Raw genomic sequence first — 16,185 nt, forward strand, 5'->3', positions numbered from 1 at the left:
ACATCACTGTTTCTGTGCAATCTGAGAAAGGACATTTGGGAACGCTCTTAAGAATATGCTGAAAAAGAAATACACTGCGATAAAAATCAGAAGGAAGCTTTTGTGAAACTTCTCTGTGTCTTGTGAATTCCCCTTGCACAGTTAAGCTTCTGTTTTCATTGAGCAGTATTCTAACACTATTTTAGTTTTGTCATCTAAGGGATACTTGGGAGTGCTTTGAGGCTTATGGTGAAAATGGAAATATCTTCAGCTAGAAACTGGAGAGAAGATTTCCGAGGAGCTGCTTTGTGACGTGTGCACTCCATTCACAGAGTTATACTTTTCTTCTCATAGAGGAATGGGAAATGCCTTTTGGAGAAAATGTTACCAGGGGACATTCGGGAGTATATGGATGGCTATGGTGAAAAAGAAAATATCCTCAGACATAAACTGGAAAGAAGCTCTCTGTGAAACTGCTTTGTGATAGACATGTTTATTCATTTCACATAGATAAAACTTTCTTTCCATTATGCATTTTTTTTTCAGATCATACCAGAGCTGACACCAGTTTCTACCCCAGCCCACATGAAGATGTTTTTATTCAATACAAACCGGAACAGAGGCAACACAATGGCCACAGAATGAGAACATAAGTGCACTTGAATTTTTTCTGAGTTCTGGCTATAGGCTCTGACAAGCCTAGCATTCTTTTCTTACCAGGTGAACAGAATCATCTGCTAATGCCAGAAACTTTAAAGCTCTTAATTCAGCTAGAAACAACTATAATTGAGGGCCTTTTTACTAGCTTCTTGCTTCCCAATTTAGGGTTGCCTAGCAAGTTAATTTCAACATAACAGGTCATCTGCCTGGCCACATCATGCACTAGTGCCAGGGGCAGGTTTAATGAGTTTTGTGCTCAGATCGCTGGGTCTCCTGGCTGCTCTTGTCCATCTCTGCACCTTGGTCCTGAGCATTCTGAGACTCAGTCAGCTGAGGATAAAAGGGACCTACCAGCCAGTTGAGGGGCGTGTTGTTAACAAGATAATCCATCACATCATCTAAAGATTCCTTCATTTTCTGCAGCTGCCCCTTGCTAGAAGTGAGGAGGCTGTCAGACACTTCCTTAAAGGAGGCAGCACTGCGGAACACTGAGTAGATGTCGCCTGCCATCACCCCCATGTGCTTGGCCTGATCTTGGATGTTCTGCGGTACGCCTTGGATGTTGGACAGGAGGTTGTGGCACGTGGTCTGGAGCTGCTGAGTCAGGTTGCGGGCAATTTCAAGAGTACGTGACTCAATGTGCTGAAAATAAAACTTAAAATTAGCAGTGGATCCAGCAGTGCTATGTTAAGTTAGTTCAATGACAGTAAGCTGGTTATGTGTCCACCACATATATGGATTCTTCGGCTTTTAAAAATCCTCATTACAATGCCGAGTGCAGCAGTATTATTCACATTTCATAGATGTGGATATAAGCTTAGAGTTTAAGTAGATGGCTTCAGTTAACAACTGGAAAACAGCTGGGTAGGGATTCGAACTAGTGCCTGAGTCTCCAAAGTTCATCATCTTAAACTGAAGAAACATATTAGGCAGGGGAGACCCAAAAGAATGGAAATGTACTTCATTCTAGTAATGTAATATATATATTCCCTCCTCAAATAAGATGACAAGACATGCTCCTTGCAGGAGATCGAGACCATCTTGGCCAAAATGGTGAAACACTGTCTACTGACTTCAGAGCTTTTGGGAAACAAAGAACCACTTTCTAGGACATTTCCTAGAATATCCTAGAGGATATTTCTTTCTGTTTTTTTTTTTTTTTTTTTCTTTTTTTCTTTTTGAGACAGGGTCTCAGTCTGTCTCCCAGGCTGGAGGGCAGTGGCACAATCATGGCTCACTGCAGCCCTGACCTCTTGGCTTAGGTGATCCACCCACCTCAGCCTCCCGAGCAACTAGGACTACAGGTGCACACCACCATGCCCTGCTAATTTTTGCATTTTTTGTAGAGATGGGGATTTCACAGTTGCCCAGGCTGGTCCTGAATTCCTGGGCTCAAGTGATCTGCCTGCCTTGGCCTCCCAAAGTGCTGAGATTACAGGTATGAGCCATTGCACCCAGCCAAGATGCTATGTCTTCTCTCCAGAACCTTAGTCACCTTATTGCCCTTTCACCTAGTTTATTCACCCATTAGTTCTCAGTTCACCCATTCATCTCTTCCAGGAAGCAATGTGACTCACCTACCCCTACTCCAAGGCTGCCTGAGATAGTCTTCCCATATATTTTCTTTTGTTTTTTGAGACAGAGTCTTGCTCTGTTGCCCAGGCTGGAGGGCAGTGGTGTGATCTCGGCTCGCTGAAACGTCTGCCTCCTGGGTTCAAGCGATTATCCTGCCTCAGCCGCCCAAGTAGCCGGGACTACAGGCGCGTGCCACCATGCCTGGCTCATTTTTTGTATTTTTAGTAGAGAGAGGGTTTCACCATGTTGGCCAGGATGGTCTCGATTTCCTGACCTCATGATCTGCCCACCTCAGCCTCCCAAAGCGTTGGGATTACAGGCGTGAGCCACTGCACCCAGCCAATAGTGCCTGTATTTATGCTGTTAAAAAACAACCGGACTTGGCTACTCTGAGCATACTGCCTATGGGATAGCCCTTTTCTGCAAGGAGCATTTGAAAAAAAAAAAAGGCACAATAGGACAGCATGGCTGGCTGTATCCCCTGTTATTCTGTACCCATTATGAGGGCAAGGCCTGTGTTTCTCATTTAGTTGTATCTCACTTGGGGCATATGTATACTCATAGGTTGTTAGATAAAATTATTCCCTGTCTAGTTTTGCTTTTCTGCCACATAACTAGCCACCTATGCACATGGTATTGTTCAACCTTTTGATACAGAAGAGTATTCTAAGACATAGTATGGAAGAATTGAAATGAAAAGTCTGACAAGAACTTCTTCAGAAATCAGCGAATGACTGTCCCAGTCATCTTACCTCAGCACAGTGGGACTCATCAGTATCATCGTATCCAATGCTCCTTTTCCACTCCACCCATGAGAGGTAGAGCTTATCCTGAGCATCCTGAATTTTCTGATTGGCACTATGCACATTCTTCCTGGCAAATTCAATCTAGACACATTGAAACAAGACAAAGGAACACGCGAGTCAGATATTCATGTTAGCCCATTTGCAGATGTATGATGTAAATCAGGCAATATAAAAACTAAGAATTGGCCGGGCGTGGTGGCTCAAGCCTGTAATCCCAGCACTTTGGGAGGCCGAGACGGGCGGATCACGAGGTCAGGAGATCGAGACCATCCTGGCTAACACGGTGAAACCCCGTCTCTACTAAAAGATACAAAAAACTAGCTGGGCGAGGTGGCAGGCGCCTGTAGTCCCAGCTACTTGGGAGGCTGAGGCAGGAGAATGGCGTAAACCCGGGAGGCGGAGCTTGCAGTGAGCCAAGGTCCGGCCACCCGGCCACTGCACTCCAGCCTGGGCAACAGAGCAAGACTCCATCTCAAAAAAAAAAAAAAAAAAAAAAACACTAAGAATTTCCTGGAGTTGAATGAGATCTATTCCTGCTATCATTGTTATTTATTATCAGTACGTGTAAATTAACCAAGCAGTAATAGCTCTTTACTGCCTCTAACTGTTAAATCACTGACTCCAAATTTACCTCCAGTTTAGCACAGGTAAAGCAACTAAAAAAAAATTTTTTTTTTTTTTGAGAGTCTCACTCCATCACCCAGACTAAAGTGCAGTGGTGTGATCACAGCTCCCTGAACCTCCATCTCCTGGGTTCAAGCAATTGTCCTGCCTCAGCCTCCCAAGTAGCTGGGATTACAGACATATGCCACCATGCCCAGCTAATTTTTGTATTTTTAGTAGAGATAGGGTTTCACCATGTTGGCCAGGCTGGTCTCGAACTCCTGACCTTAGGTGATCCGCCCACCTTGCCCTCCTAAAGTGCTGGGATTATAGGCATAAGCCACCACGCCCAGCCAGCAACTAAAATTTAATGTGTACATCAGTAAAGGGTAAGTTAGAATTACAAAACAGAAAGGAATTTGACCTCCTCCTTCCCTGTTGCCAACCACCTATTTCCCCTTCAAGGAAGAAATGGTTTTCTTATGGCAGTACAGAATGGTACATATTGTTCTCCAACTTGGCAACCTTTAATGGCTACAGTAGTCTATTGTGATATATCAATTTAATTAGTCCTATTAGTGGATGTGCATTGTTATAGTCTCTTGCAACTTTAAACAAATATACACATCCATAAGATAAAAAGTAAAACTGCTCAAAGAGTGGGTATGTTTGTAACTTTCCTAAAACTGTCTCTTGAATCAGTCCCTTAGAGCAAGAGCTGTATAAGTGTGGTTCTTTCTCTACACCGTTGCCAACAGCCACATTTCCCGTGTGGCAGGACAAGAGAGATGTTGGTACTTGACCCCTCAGAGCGAGATTAGCATTGCTTCATATATTTCAGCTATTTATACTTCCTTTTTCTGTGAGCTGTCTTCATATTCTTTGTCCAGTTTTCTATTGGGTTGTTCAAGTAAAAGTGAAATTCTTGGATTTTGTGATTACATTAATTCTTGGTCCTAGAGATAAATGAACCCACTTCAGATACCTTAAAATAAAGTTTTACTCACCAGGTGAACAGTGGAATGGAGCTGAGAAATGGTCTCTTGGCTTTTTTGCTTAGCTTCTTTAACCCTGCTGAGAGCCTGCTGGTAGGCACGGGAGCGAAGCTTGGTAGATAGGGATCCCAGTCTAACATAATAACTTGGCTTCTGAACCAGATCAAATCCTTCAACTTTTTTTGCTTCTTTTTCTGAAGTTAGAAATAAGAGATAAAAAAAACTTAAGGGATCACAGCGACAACTGATAAGGCCTGGACTCTAACCTGGGTCTTGACTTTCTCACTTCTACCCAATCACTTAGCAATCTTGTAGTCATTTTTCCAAGACTGCTCATGTCTGCTGCTGGACTTGACTACCCTGAACATATTACTGTATCTGCTACACACTGCATGCATCTACAGGTTTTTCCCACTAGAGTAAACTACCTTTTTTTTTTTCCTGAAACAGCGTCTTGCTCTGTTGCCCAGCCTGGAGTACAGTGGCGCAATCTTGGCTCACTGCAGCCTCAACCTCCCAGGCTCAACTGATCCTCTCACCTCAGCCTCCCCAGTAGCTGGGAATATAGGAACAAGCCACCACGCCCAGCTAATTTTTGTGTTTTTTAGGGTTTCGTCATGTTGCCCAAGCTAATCTCAAATTCCTGAACTCAAGTGATCTGCCTGTCTCAGCCTCCCAAAGTGCTGGGATTATAGGCATGCACCATTGCGCCCAGCCTACAGTGAACTTGAGCGGCATGGTACCTGGCACACATTACCTAATGATGATTCTTTGTAATGAGGATTTTATAAAGCAATCCATTAAAGACAATCCATTTACAGAAAATATTTTTCAAGGCCAATTTTTGCTAAAATTTGAAAACTTACTATGTACAATTCAATGTGAACTTTATGATTGCTTTAGGAAGGAAAATCTATAAAGGCAAAAAGATTAGTGGTTGCTCACATCTGTAATCCCAACACTTTGGGAAGTCAAGGCAGGTGGATCGTTTGAACCCAGGAGTTCGAGATCAGCCTGTGTAACATAGTGAGCTCCCATCTCTATAAAATTAAATTAAATTAAAAAGGATTGACTGCAAACAGGCATGAGGATCTTTTGGGGTAGCAGAAGTATTCTAAAACTGTATTGCGGTGATGCTTGCACAACTGTGTAAATTTAGACTAAAGATAGGAGTGTATGTCAGTGAAGCCGTTTAAAAAAGATTTAATATAAAACAGTATTTGAAGATAAAATTCCAGTTACCTAGTTCTTCCTCAGTGAGAGGGAGGTACTGTTCTACCAACAGCTCTGATTTGGTGAGTGCATTTTCTACGCCACTGTTCACGAGCTGCATCATCCGACTCCCCAGTACTGTGTTAATGCTGCCACTGACCACGGGCTTGTGCCTCACTTTGATCCACTGCCCTTTGGTCTGTCCATGCCTGTAGTCGTGCTGTGTACAGAATCATGGCTTGATCCGCGGTGGTCGTCACAGCATCTTTGCTGATCCGCGCAGCGGCATTGGCAGCAATCTCTATAAGTAAACGGATCGCGGCTGGTAAAGGCTTGCGCGGCAGGACATGCTCAAAGGTCTTAGCTGGTGGCACAAGAATTGAAAGAGAGTTAAAGAGAATCCCTGAATATCTCACTCTAGCTTTAGGTCTTGGGCAAGTCACTAAGAGTTGATGAGCCTGAATTTCCCTATCAAGTATATCTGCCCTACCTGCCAATCCTTGGGAATTGCTGGAGGAGCAAATGAAGTAAACAGATATGAAATCTGTCTGTTTGCCAAGGCTGCAGTGAGCCGTGATTGTGCCACTGCACTCAGCCTGGGTGACAGAGCAAGACCCTGTCTCAAACAAAAAAGAAAAAAAGAAAGAAGAGAAAAGAAAAGAGAAAAGAAAAGGTAAGTTATATAGCTTATTTCAAAGTCACATAATTTCAGAGAGGAAACTGAAGATCAAACTAAACCTGGCCCTCAGGGTGTTATTAGTATGCAGTTATTATACATGGCCAGCATGGTGGCTCACGCCTGTAATCCCAGCACTTCGGAAAGCTGAGGCAGTTGGATCACCTGAGGTCAGGAGTTCGAGACCAGCCTGACCAACATGGTGAAACCCTGTCTTTACTAAATACAAAAAATTAGTCGGGCGTGGTGGCACATGCCTGTAACCCCAGCTACTTGGGAGACTGAGGCAGAAGAATCGCTTGAACCCATGAGGTGGAGGTTGCAGCGAGCCAAAATTGCACCATTGCACTACAGCCTGGGCAACAAGAGTGAAACTCCATCTCAAAAACAAACAAACAATAAAAAAAAAAAAAAAAAGCTGGGTGTAGCGGGGCGTGACTGTGAATCCAGCTACTAGGGATGCTGAAGCAGGACAATTGCTTGAAGCCAGGAGGAAGAGGCTGCAGTGAGCCAAACTTGTGTTGGTAACACAAGTCACCAACATTTAAAGAAAATATCCAAAATGGAAAATAGCTCTCATCATTAGCATGGTCTCAAGAAATGTAAGTGAAAAATTTAAAAGATTTGCACAAGCATTCTAAAGGCTATACACTAAACTTATCTATAGTTGTGAACCATATAACATTTTGGTCAGCGATGGACCACATATTCGATTATAGTCCCATAAGATTATAATGGACTGCCCTATAACAGGGATACCTTTTTTTTTTTCAGTGTACCTTTTCTACGTTTAGATGCACAAATACTTATCATTGTGTTATAGTAGTCAGTGTAGTCATGCTGTGCAGGTTTGTAGCCTAGAAGCAAGCAACAGGCTATATACCATACAGCCTAGGTATATAGCAGGTTATACCATGAGTCCCTAACCCCCGGGCCATGGACCATTACCAGTCCATTACCAGTCAGAGGCGGCATTAGATTCTCAGAGGAGACCTAACCCTAACACCCTGTGAACTGTGCATGCACACGCGTGCAGTTGCATGCTCCTTATGAGAATCTAATGATAAATATAGTACACTTGAATCATCCCAAAAACACCACCTGCCCCCTGCCGATCCATGGAAAAACTGTCTTCCATGGAACCAGTTCCTGGTGCCAAAAAGCTTGGGGACCACTGGGCTCTACCATCTAGGTTGGTGTGAATATACTCTGTGATGTTTACACAATGGCAAAACCACCTAATGATGCATTTCTCAAAACATATTCCCATCACTAACTGACAGATGACTGCATTTAGATTATGAAAAGACACAGAGCTATATTTTTCCCTAACTGGTATCCTTTTGTGCCATTCTGTATTCTTAATTTGAAACAAAATTTTAGGACGTTATCTGAACCAAAGGATCACCAGGACAGATGAGCCTATCATTTTTGTCAACACTGGCTAGCTATCCCATGTGGATGGTAGTTCCTGGCAGCATTGTACAAGCCAGGTGAGAAAAGTTTATATATATATCACCTCTGCATTTATTTAATACCACAAGAGAATCAGTTACTTGAGACAGCAATTTCATCTACAGGAGCAAAGACACAAATTGATAGACATCACACTAAAAGTTTTCTAATCCAAAGGAGGTTAGTTCTTCTCTGCTTCATAGATACAACTTGACAACAGTTCAGGAAGTAAGGAAGCGGCCATTATTTTTCAAACACACATCCAGATCCAGGTTGGGAAAACAAGTTAAGTATTTGCTATTTGTGGTATATACAGCTTGTGCTAACAGATAGAACATGAAAACATGTGAAGTGTCAAGCCTCAGCACTTTTGTCCCAAGCTCACCTGAGTTGATGGCTGATTCAGAATAGGCAGTCTCTCCTCAATCCTGTCTAGCCCCTTACAGGCATAGATATTGGCTACTGCAACTAGAATCACAAATGGGAAAATGTTAATGTAGTACTGTAGGTGTAGAATGAACACACATTACCATACCTTATACTTTTAGCCTTATTTAAAAAATGGTAAGAATGGGCCGGGAGCAGTGGCTCACGCCTGTAATACCAGCACTTTGGGAGGCTGAGGCAGGCGGATCACAAGGTCAAGAGATCGAGACCATCCTGGCCAATGCGGTGAAACCCCGTCTCCACTAAAAATACAAAAATTAGCTGGGCGTGGTGGCGTGCGCCTGTAGTCCCAGCTACTTGGGAGGCTGAGGCAGGAGAATTGCTTGAACCCGGGAAGCAGAGGTTCCAGTGAGCCGAGATCGTGCCATTGCACTCCAGCCTGGGTGACAGAGCGAGACTCCATCTCAAAAAAAAAAAAAAAAAAGGCAAGAATGTTGATCTTATACAACAGAATGCATTGCCTGGTTTCTCTAGCTCTGACAGAAAGAGGCCTGGCAAGTTGCTGGCAACTCTCTTCTACAGATAAGGAAATATAGGGGTGTGAGGGAGGAGCAGGCAGAGGCAGTGACAGGACAAACAGGAAGCTGGCTCTGAAGCTTCTTCCTCATCAACTGGCCCCTAATGTTAATGCCAAGAGTATCCAGGCTTTCCCTGAACTCTCATTCAGAGAATAAGGTATCTGGAAACTCTCTTAAAGTTGGTATTCCCGAGCCAGTTTAATCCCTACCTACACTTACTTCAGCACGTGTCAGTGTATTTGGGGTTCTCACTAGGAAAGAGTATGCTAAGACCACCCTGGATCTCCCTAACAAGGGAGATTTTAGTGTGAGCTTCCCACTAAGAATACCAAGCCAAGTACAAGCACCAAATTCATTTAGGAAGTAGCAGAGTTGGAATGGCTGGTCTCTAAAGGCTCCTTATAATCCTACAAGTCCCTGGCTTAACCATTTGAAAGAATGATTTAAATCTTTATGCAAAATCTTTATGCAATGTGGAGACACTGGAGCCTCCATACAGTGGTGGTGGGAATGTAAAATGGTACAGCTGATTTGGAAACAGTCTTGGCAGCTCCTCAAAAGCTTAAATACTTATATAACTCAGCAATTCCACTCCTAGGTATATGCCAAAAAAACCTGAAAACATATGTCCACACAAAAACTTGTACATAAATGTTCCTAGAAGCATTATACATAATCTCCAAAAGTAGAATGAACCCAAACATCCATCAGTTGAAGAATGAATAAAATATTGTCTGTCTAGACAGTGAATTACTATTCCACAATAAAAAGAGATGAAGTACTGATATGATGTGACAAGATAGATTAACTTTGAAAACATTATGCTCAATGAAAGAAGCCAATCACAAAGATGAAGGGGTGGCCTGCCCCTCCACACCTGTGGGCGTTTCTCGTCAGGTGGAACAAGAGACTTGAGAAAAGAAAGAGACACAGAAACATAGAGACATAGAGAAAGGAAAGTGGGCCCAGGGGACCAGAGCTCAGCATACAGAGGACCCACGCCAGCACCGGTCTCTGAGTTCCCTCAGTATTTATTGATAATTATCTTTACCATCTCAGAGAGGGGGAAGTGGCAGGACAATAGGGTCACAGCAGGAAGAAGGTCAGCAGAAAGACATGAATAAAGATCTCTATGACCTGAGTAAGTTTAAGGAAAAGTGCTGTGCTTTGATGTGCATATATGCAAACATCTCCATAAACATTTTCAGTGCATAAAGAGCAGCATTGCCTGCTAGCACGTCCCACCTCCAGTCCTAAGGTGGATTTTTCTCCTATCTCTTTTCTCCTATCTCAGTAAATAGAACATACAATTGGGTTTCATTCCATTGCCTAGGGATGGGCAGGAGACAGATGCCTTTCTCTACCTTAACTGCCAAGAGGCCTTCTTTCCTCTTTTACTAATCCTCCTCAGCACAGACCCTTTACGGGTGTTGGGGCTGGGGGATGATCAGGTCTTTCCCATCCCATGAGGCCATATTTCAGACTATCACATGGGGAGAAACCTTGGACAATAACTAGCTTTCCTAGGCAGAGGTCCCTGTGTGTAGTGTTTGTGTCCCTGGGGACTTGACATTAAGAGAATGGTGATGACTTTTAACAAACATACTGCCTTTGGGCACTTGTTTAACAAAGCACATCCTGCGCAGCCCCAAATCCACTAAACCTTGAGTCACCACAGCACATGTCTCTGCAAGGACAGGGTTGGGGGTAGGGTTACAGATTAACAGCATCTCAAAGGCAGAAGAATTTTTCTTTTTTTTTTTTTTTTGAGACGGAGTCTCGCTCTGTCGCCCAGGCTGGAGTGCAGTGGCGCGATTTCGGCTCACTGCAAGCTCCGCCTCCCGGGTTTACGCCATTCTCCTGCCTCAGCCTCCCGAGTAGCTGGGACTACAGGCGCCTGCCACCACGCCCGGCTAATTTTTTTTGTATTTTAGTAGAGACGGGGTTTCACCATGTTAGCCAGGATGGAAGAATTTTTCTTAGTACAGAACAAAAATGGAGTCTCTTATGTCTTCTTCTTTCTATATAGACACAGTAACAGTCTGATCTCTCTTTCTTTTCCCCACAAAAAAGCCCACACATTTTATGATTTCATTTATAAGAAATATCCAGCATAGGCAAATCTATAAAGACAAAGTAGATTAGTAGCTGCCTCAGGGCGGTTGGAAGGAAATGGAGAGTGACTATTAAGTATGACAGTATGAGATTTCTCATGGAGTATGAGATTTCTATTTCTTTTTTATTTTGGTAAAATATACATAACAAACTTCACCATTTCAACCATTTTTAACCACGCAATTCAGTGGCATTAAGTCCATTTACAACATTATACAACCATCACCACTATCCATTTCTAAAACTCATTCACAGCCGGGCATGGTGGCTCACACCTGTAGTCCCAGCACTTTGGGAGGCCGAGCCGGGCGGATCACCTGAGGTCAGGAGTTCCAGACTAGCCTGGCCAACATGGCGAAACCCTATCTCTACTAAAAATACAAAATTAACTGGGCATGGTGGTGTATGCCTGTAATCCCAACTACTTGGGGAGCTGAGGCAGAAGAATTGCCTGAGTCCTGGAGGCAGAAACTGCAATGAGCAGTCTCAAATTCCAGGCATCAAGCGATCCTCCCATCTAGGCCGCCCAAAGTGCTAGGATTACAGGTGTAGGCCACCATACCCGTCCTCTGGGGGATTTTTAATTAAAGGATCATAAACATCTGCCAATGCTATGAAACAGGCCTTCTATGGACAGGCGCGGTGGCTCATGCCTATAATCCCAGCACTTTGGGAGGCCAAGGTAGGTGAATCACAAAGTCAGGAGTTAAGCCTGGCCAATATTATGAAACCACATCTCTACTAAAAATACAAAAATTAGCTGGGTGTGGTGGCGGAAGCCTGTAGTCCCAACTACTCAGGAGGCTGAGGCAGGAGAATCGCTTGAACCCAGCAGGCAGAGGTTGCGGTGAGCTGAGATCGCGCCACTGTGCTACAGCCTGGGCAATAGACCGAGACTCCATCTCAAAAAAAAAAAGAAAAGAAAAAGAAACGGGCCTTTTATGGTAATGAGGGTCACCTGAAAGTTTCTAGGTAAAGGCAGTGTATACCCCAGGAAGGGCTAAGGAGTTCTGGATGTTACTGCTGTGAGCTCAGGGGCTCACCACTGACCAGTCCCTTGACTGCATCTTGAAAAATCAGAACTCACTTTGCGGCTCTAGCTTCTGGATGATGGGCAGAGCACTGGTCATGGCCACGGAGGTGATGGTCTTCACGCCTTTCTCTGCCATCTCACACACAGACTTCAGGTAGGGATATTGGTCCTTTGTACTGAGATAGGCTGAGGACATGAGGTCATACGTGGAGCTCACCAAGGGCAGGTTGATCACCCGGGTCACCACACTCTGCAATCAAAGTAGGGAGGGTGTGCTTATTAATGTCTCAAAACACAAGAGGAGAGAAAGTAGGCAAAGGCTACTAGAAATTCATACCGGTTGTGGATCAACTGCAACGGATGCCATTTTTCTTCCTGGAGAAAGAAATCTGCAGAAAAGAGACTTATTTCAGAACACTGGGATGACTCTCCCAAATTCATTCCCCAACCCAGGCAAATGCTGATTTCAAGTAGAGAAAAATTCAGGGTGAGTTCCGTGCAGTCTTCTGTACTTCTTTCCTCTCTCCAGCTCTCAGAGTCCTCCTCCTGAAGGACCCACACCCCCACAGCCCCACTCCCTCTTTTGAGGCAAGGTTTCAGAGCTTATGTGTAAACTTGCAATACTCAGGAGGGAGAAGCAAAGTTGTTGACAAACTTGTTTTGTTTCTCCGTCAAGATAGAGAGATGCCTTTTGAAGGGCAGTATCTGTTGACAAAAATGCTAGCCAAGTTAAAACCCAGGTTAAGGCTAAAGAGAGATTTCAAGCAGAAGACATCTTGGTCAGCCGGGATTCTTGTGGGGATCAAGTGGGAACGCTTTGCAGGGACGTAATAAAACTTCCTTGTGAAAGGACGGAAGCTAGTTTAGGGGGGACAACGCAGAAAGAGAAGCACTTCACGACGCCTTTAAACGTCATCTTAGCATCCCCAAAGCCCATCCCCACACAAAGCCGACCGCGGCAGGAGCTGGGAGGGAAAGAACCTGCTTGCTGTCGTCCGTGCCTGAGCGGCCAGCTCACCCTCCCTTCGCCAAGAACGGAGCCGCCACTACTCTGAAGGCGGAAGACGCGCCAGTGTCGGTATCCCACTCCCATTGTGTATTCATAAAATGTGTACCCATAAAATGCGGTTTTCGGGCTGGGAGCAGTGGCTCACGCCTGTAATCCCAGCATTTTGGGAGGCCAAGGCAGGTGGATTGCTTGAGGTCAGGAGTTCAAGACCAGGCTAACCAACATGGTGAAACCCCGTCTCTACTAAAAATACAAAAATGAGCCAGGCGTGGTGGCGGGCGCCTGTAATACCAGCTGCTCTGGAGGCGGAGGCAGAAGAATCGCTTGAACCCGGGAGGCGGAGTCATTGCACTCCAGCCTGGGCGACAGAGACTCCGTCAAAAAAAAAAAAAAAATGCGGTTTTCTAACGCGTTTCCCTTTCGATAATGTCCCTTCGACAAATGTTAATTGTTTCCCCACAACCACCCAGGCAGGCCAAGGGACACTTGATAGCAATCGCCCTAAATCTGTTGGCAGGAAAGAAGCCTCAACTTACAAAGGCAAGGGTCGAAAGCGCGGGTTCAGGAGACCGCCCTACCCGGTCAGGATCTGGAAGCCGCGAGGGGAGCGGAGGGTCTCGGACCACCACCCCCGCGTCCCGTCCACCTTAGAGCCCCGTGGGGAGCAAGCAGCGGCCCCGAGGCCCCGGGGAGCCCCCCACCCCAACTGGGCGCCGCTGGGGACCTCGGGCCGGCTCGCTGGGGCGCCGAGTGGGCGCGCACTCACCGACGGACTGCAGCGAAAGGCGGAGAGCAGGCGCGTCCCGAAGGCGACTCCGGCTGCTACCACCCGGTCAAAGCGTGGGGCCCGCGGGCGCCCGGGCTATAAACCCCGCCTCGCCGCCCCTCCCCGAGCCTCCGCAGCACGTGACCCGCGGCAGCACGCCATGTCCTACCCCGAGTGTCACCCTAGGGCACATCCCGGCGCCCTCCCCCAATGCCTGCCCTCCTAGAGGGGTGGGGGCCCGGTCTGGGTGAGAGGGTGTGTTGCCTGGGTGAGGGGCCCCGCCGCGGGGAGAAGAGCCTGTCGGGAGCGGGGCGGGGGGAGGCCCAGCCTGGGGAGGCTGGGATTTGGAGGTAGCCCTGCCTGGAGTCGGGGCGCTGCCTGTGGGTACTGACAGACCCGGGGCAAATGGGGATGGCACCCAGGCTGGCTTTGGGGTTTTGAAAAATGCAAACAAATTCACACCGACTTGTTGAATGGCGTTAGTCCTCAGAATAGAACTCTTTAAAAATGGAAGCGGTGGCTCACGCCTGTAATCACAACACTTTATGAGGCTGAGGCGAGAGGATCTGTCGAGCCCAGGAGTTCCAGACCAGCATGTCAAAGATTTTTTTTTTTTTTTTAATTTTTAAAAATAGCCCAGCGTGGTGTCGCGCGCCTGTGTCCCCCAGCTACCTGCGAGGCTAAGATGGGAGGATCGCTTGAACCTGGGAGGTCCAGGCTGCAGTGAGCCGAGATCGCGTGGCGCTGCACAGTGGCTTCTACGCTGTTATTTTTAGCGAACTAATAACCTTTAAAAGTTTTGTGGAGGCTGGGCACGGTGGCTCACGCCTGTAATCCTAGCACTTTGGGAGGACGAGGCGGGCGAATCACCTGAGGTCAGGAGTTCGAGCCCAGCCTGGCCAACATGGCGAAACCCCGTCTCTCCCAAAATACAAAGAAAGGAGCCCGGCGTGGTGGCGCGCGCCTCTAGTCCCAGCTAGTCCCGGCTGTTTGGCGGGGTTGGGGGCGGGGGATAGGTGGCTGAGGTGAATCGTTTGAGCCCAGGTGGTCGAGGCTGCAATGAGTCGAGATCGCGCCACTGCACTCCAGCCTGAGTGACAGAGTGAGACCCTGTCTAAAAAAAAAAAAGAAAAGAAAAAGAAAAGACTTAACTCCAGATCACTCCAGAATGATAGCTGCGTAGGCTTATGTGAGATAGGCAACTTTTATGTGCAGGGTTATGCACTGTTTTCCAAAGACAACTTAAATCGTCATCTGAGTCCCAGTTGTGCTTTTTGTTTGTTTGTTTTGTTTTTTTCTCGTGTAAAATGCACGGATTTGGAACCAGATTATTTGAGCAGACAAGTTGTGCCACCGCCTGAGGCCAGGTAGGGCTCGTGGGACTTCCTCCCCCGTGAGTGACCAGGGATCTCCAGATGAAGCTGTCTGGCTTCGCCCCACCCCCCATCCCCCGCACGCGGCTCGCAGGGAGGGTACAGCAGAAGGGAGGGTTGGGAGGTGGGAGGGGAGCAGGCGCTGGCGCCGCGGGTCCGCCCCCTGAGGAGCCCACAGCGCTGGAGTCCCAGGGAATGGCTTTGTGAAGCTTTGGAGTTGCAACTGTAGGAAGCTCTCAGAGGCTTTTACCCCAATTTGTTTTCTGTCTGTTTGTTTTGTTTTGTTTTTTTGTTTTTGTTTTTGAGATGGAGTCTCGCTCTGTCACCAGGCTGGAGTGCAGTGGCCCGATCTCGGCTCACTGCAACTCCAGCCTCCCCGGTTCAAGTGATTTTCGTGCCTCAGCCTCCCGAGTAGCTGGGACTACAAGCGTGGGCCACCACGCCCAGCTGATTTTTGTATTTTCAGTGGAGACGGGGTTTCACCATGTTGACCAGCATGGTCTCGATCTCTTGACCTCGTAATCCGCCCGCCTCGGCCTTGGGAAGTGCTGGATTACAGGCGTGAGCCACTGCACCCGGTCTACCCCAATTTCTTAACCAATCTTGCATGCACACAGATACTGTTGATCATATCTAAAGCTCCAAACAGACCCATTAAAATGATATCCCTTATACCATTATACCTGAATATATAATGGTCCTTACTTGGCAAGAAAAAATACAGTATTTTTCCCCCACCTCCGCACATGTAATTCAAAATAAAATATAAAACTAAGCCATAAATACTAAACCATAAAATAAGTGTTACGAAATCCAAAAAAGTTCTCGTTTGGGTTTTTTCCTATGTTGCCATCTTCAGTGTTTTAAGCAATCAAATTATTACATTTTTCTTTTCTTTTTCGTGTTCCGGGGCTGTTTGCTCCCTAAGCAAATGTTTGCTCTGCTTATTGGTAATCCATCCCT

The 16,185-nt window shown here is 46.1% G+C and overlaps 1 protein-coding gene across 1 annotated transcript; it reads right to left on the reverse strand.

Annotated features, from left to right (window-relative positions):
- Nucleotides 1-784: 784 nt before the first annotated feature.
- LOC116268533 (perilipin-2-like) lies at nucleotides 785-14,048 on the reverse strand. Its single transcript, XM_031662321.1, is given in 10 exon segments — nucleotides 785-1,281; nucleotides 2,967-3,101; nucleotides 4,631-4,812; nucleotides 5,861-6,010; nucleotides 6,013-6,066; nucleotides 6,069-6,129; nucleotides 8,347-8,429; nucleotides 12,129-12,324; nucleotides 12,412-12,463; nucleotides 13,850-14,048. Coding segments are annotated over 9 exon segments (1,293 nt in total). The 5' UTR covers nucleotides 12,442-12,463; nucleotides 13,850-14,048; the 3' UTR covers nucleotides 785-879.
- Nucleotides 14,049-16,185: the final 2,137 nt, after the last annotated feature.

Source organism: Papio anubis, unplaced genomic scaffold, assembly GCF_008728515.1.
Source record: "Papio anubis isolate 15944 unplaced genomic scaffold, Panubis1.0 scaffold549, whole genome shotgun sequence".
Lineage (NCBI taxonomy): Eukaryota > Metazoa > Chordata > Mammalia > Primates > Cercopithecidae > Papio > Papio anubis.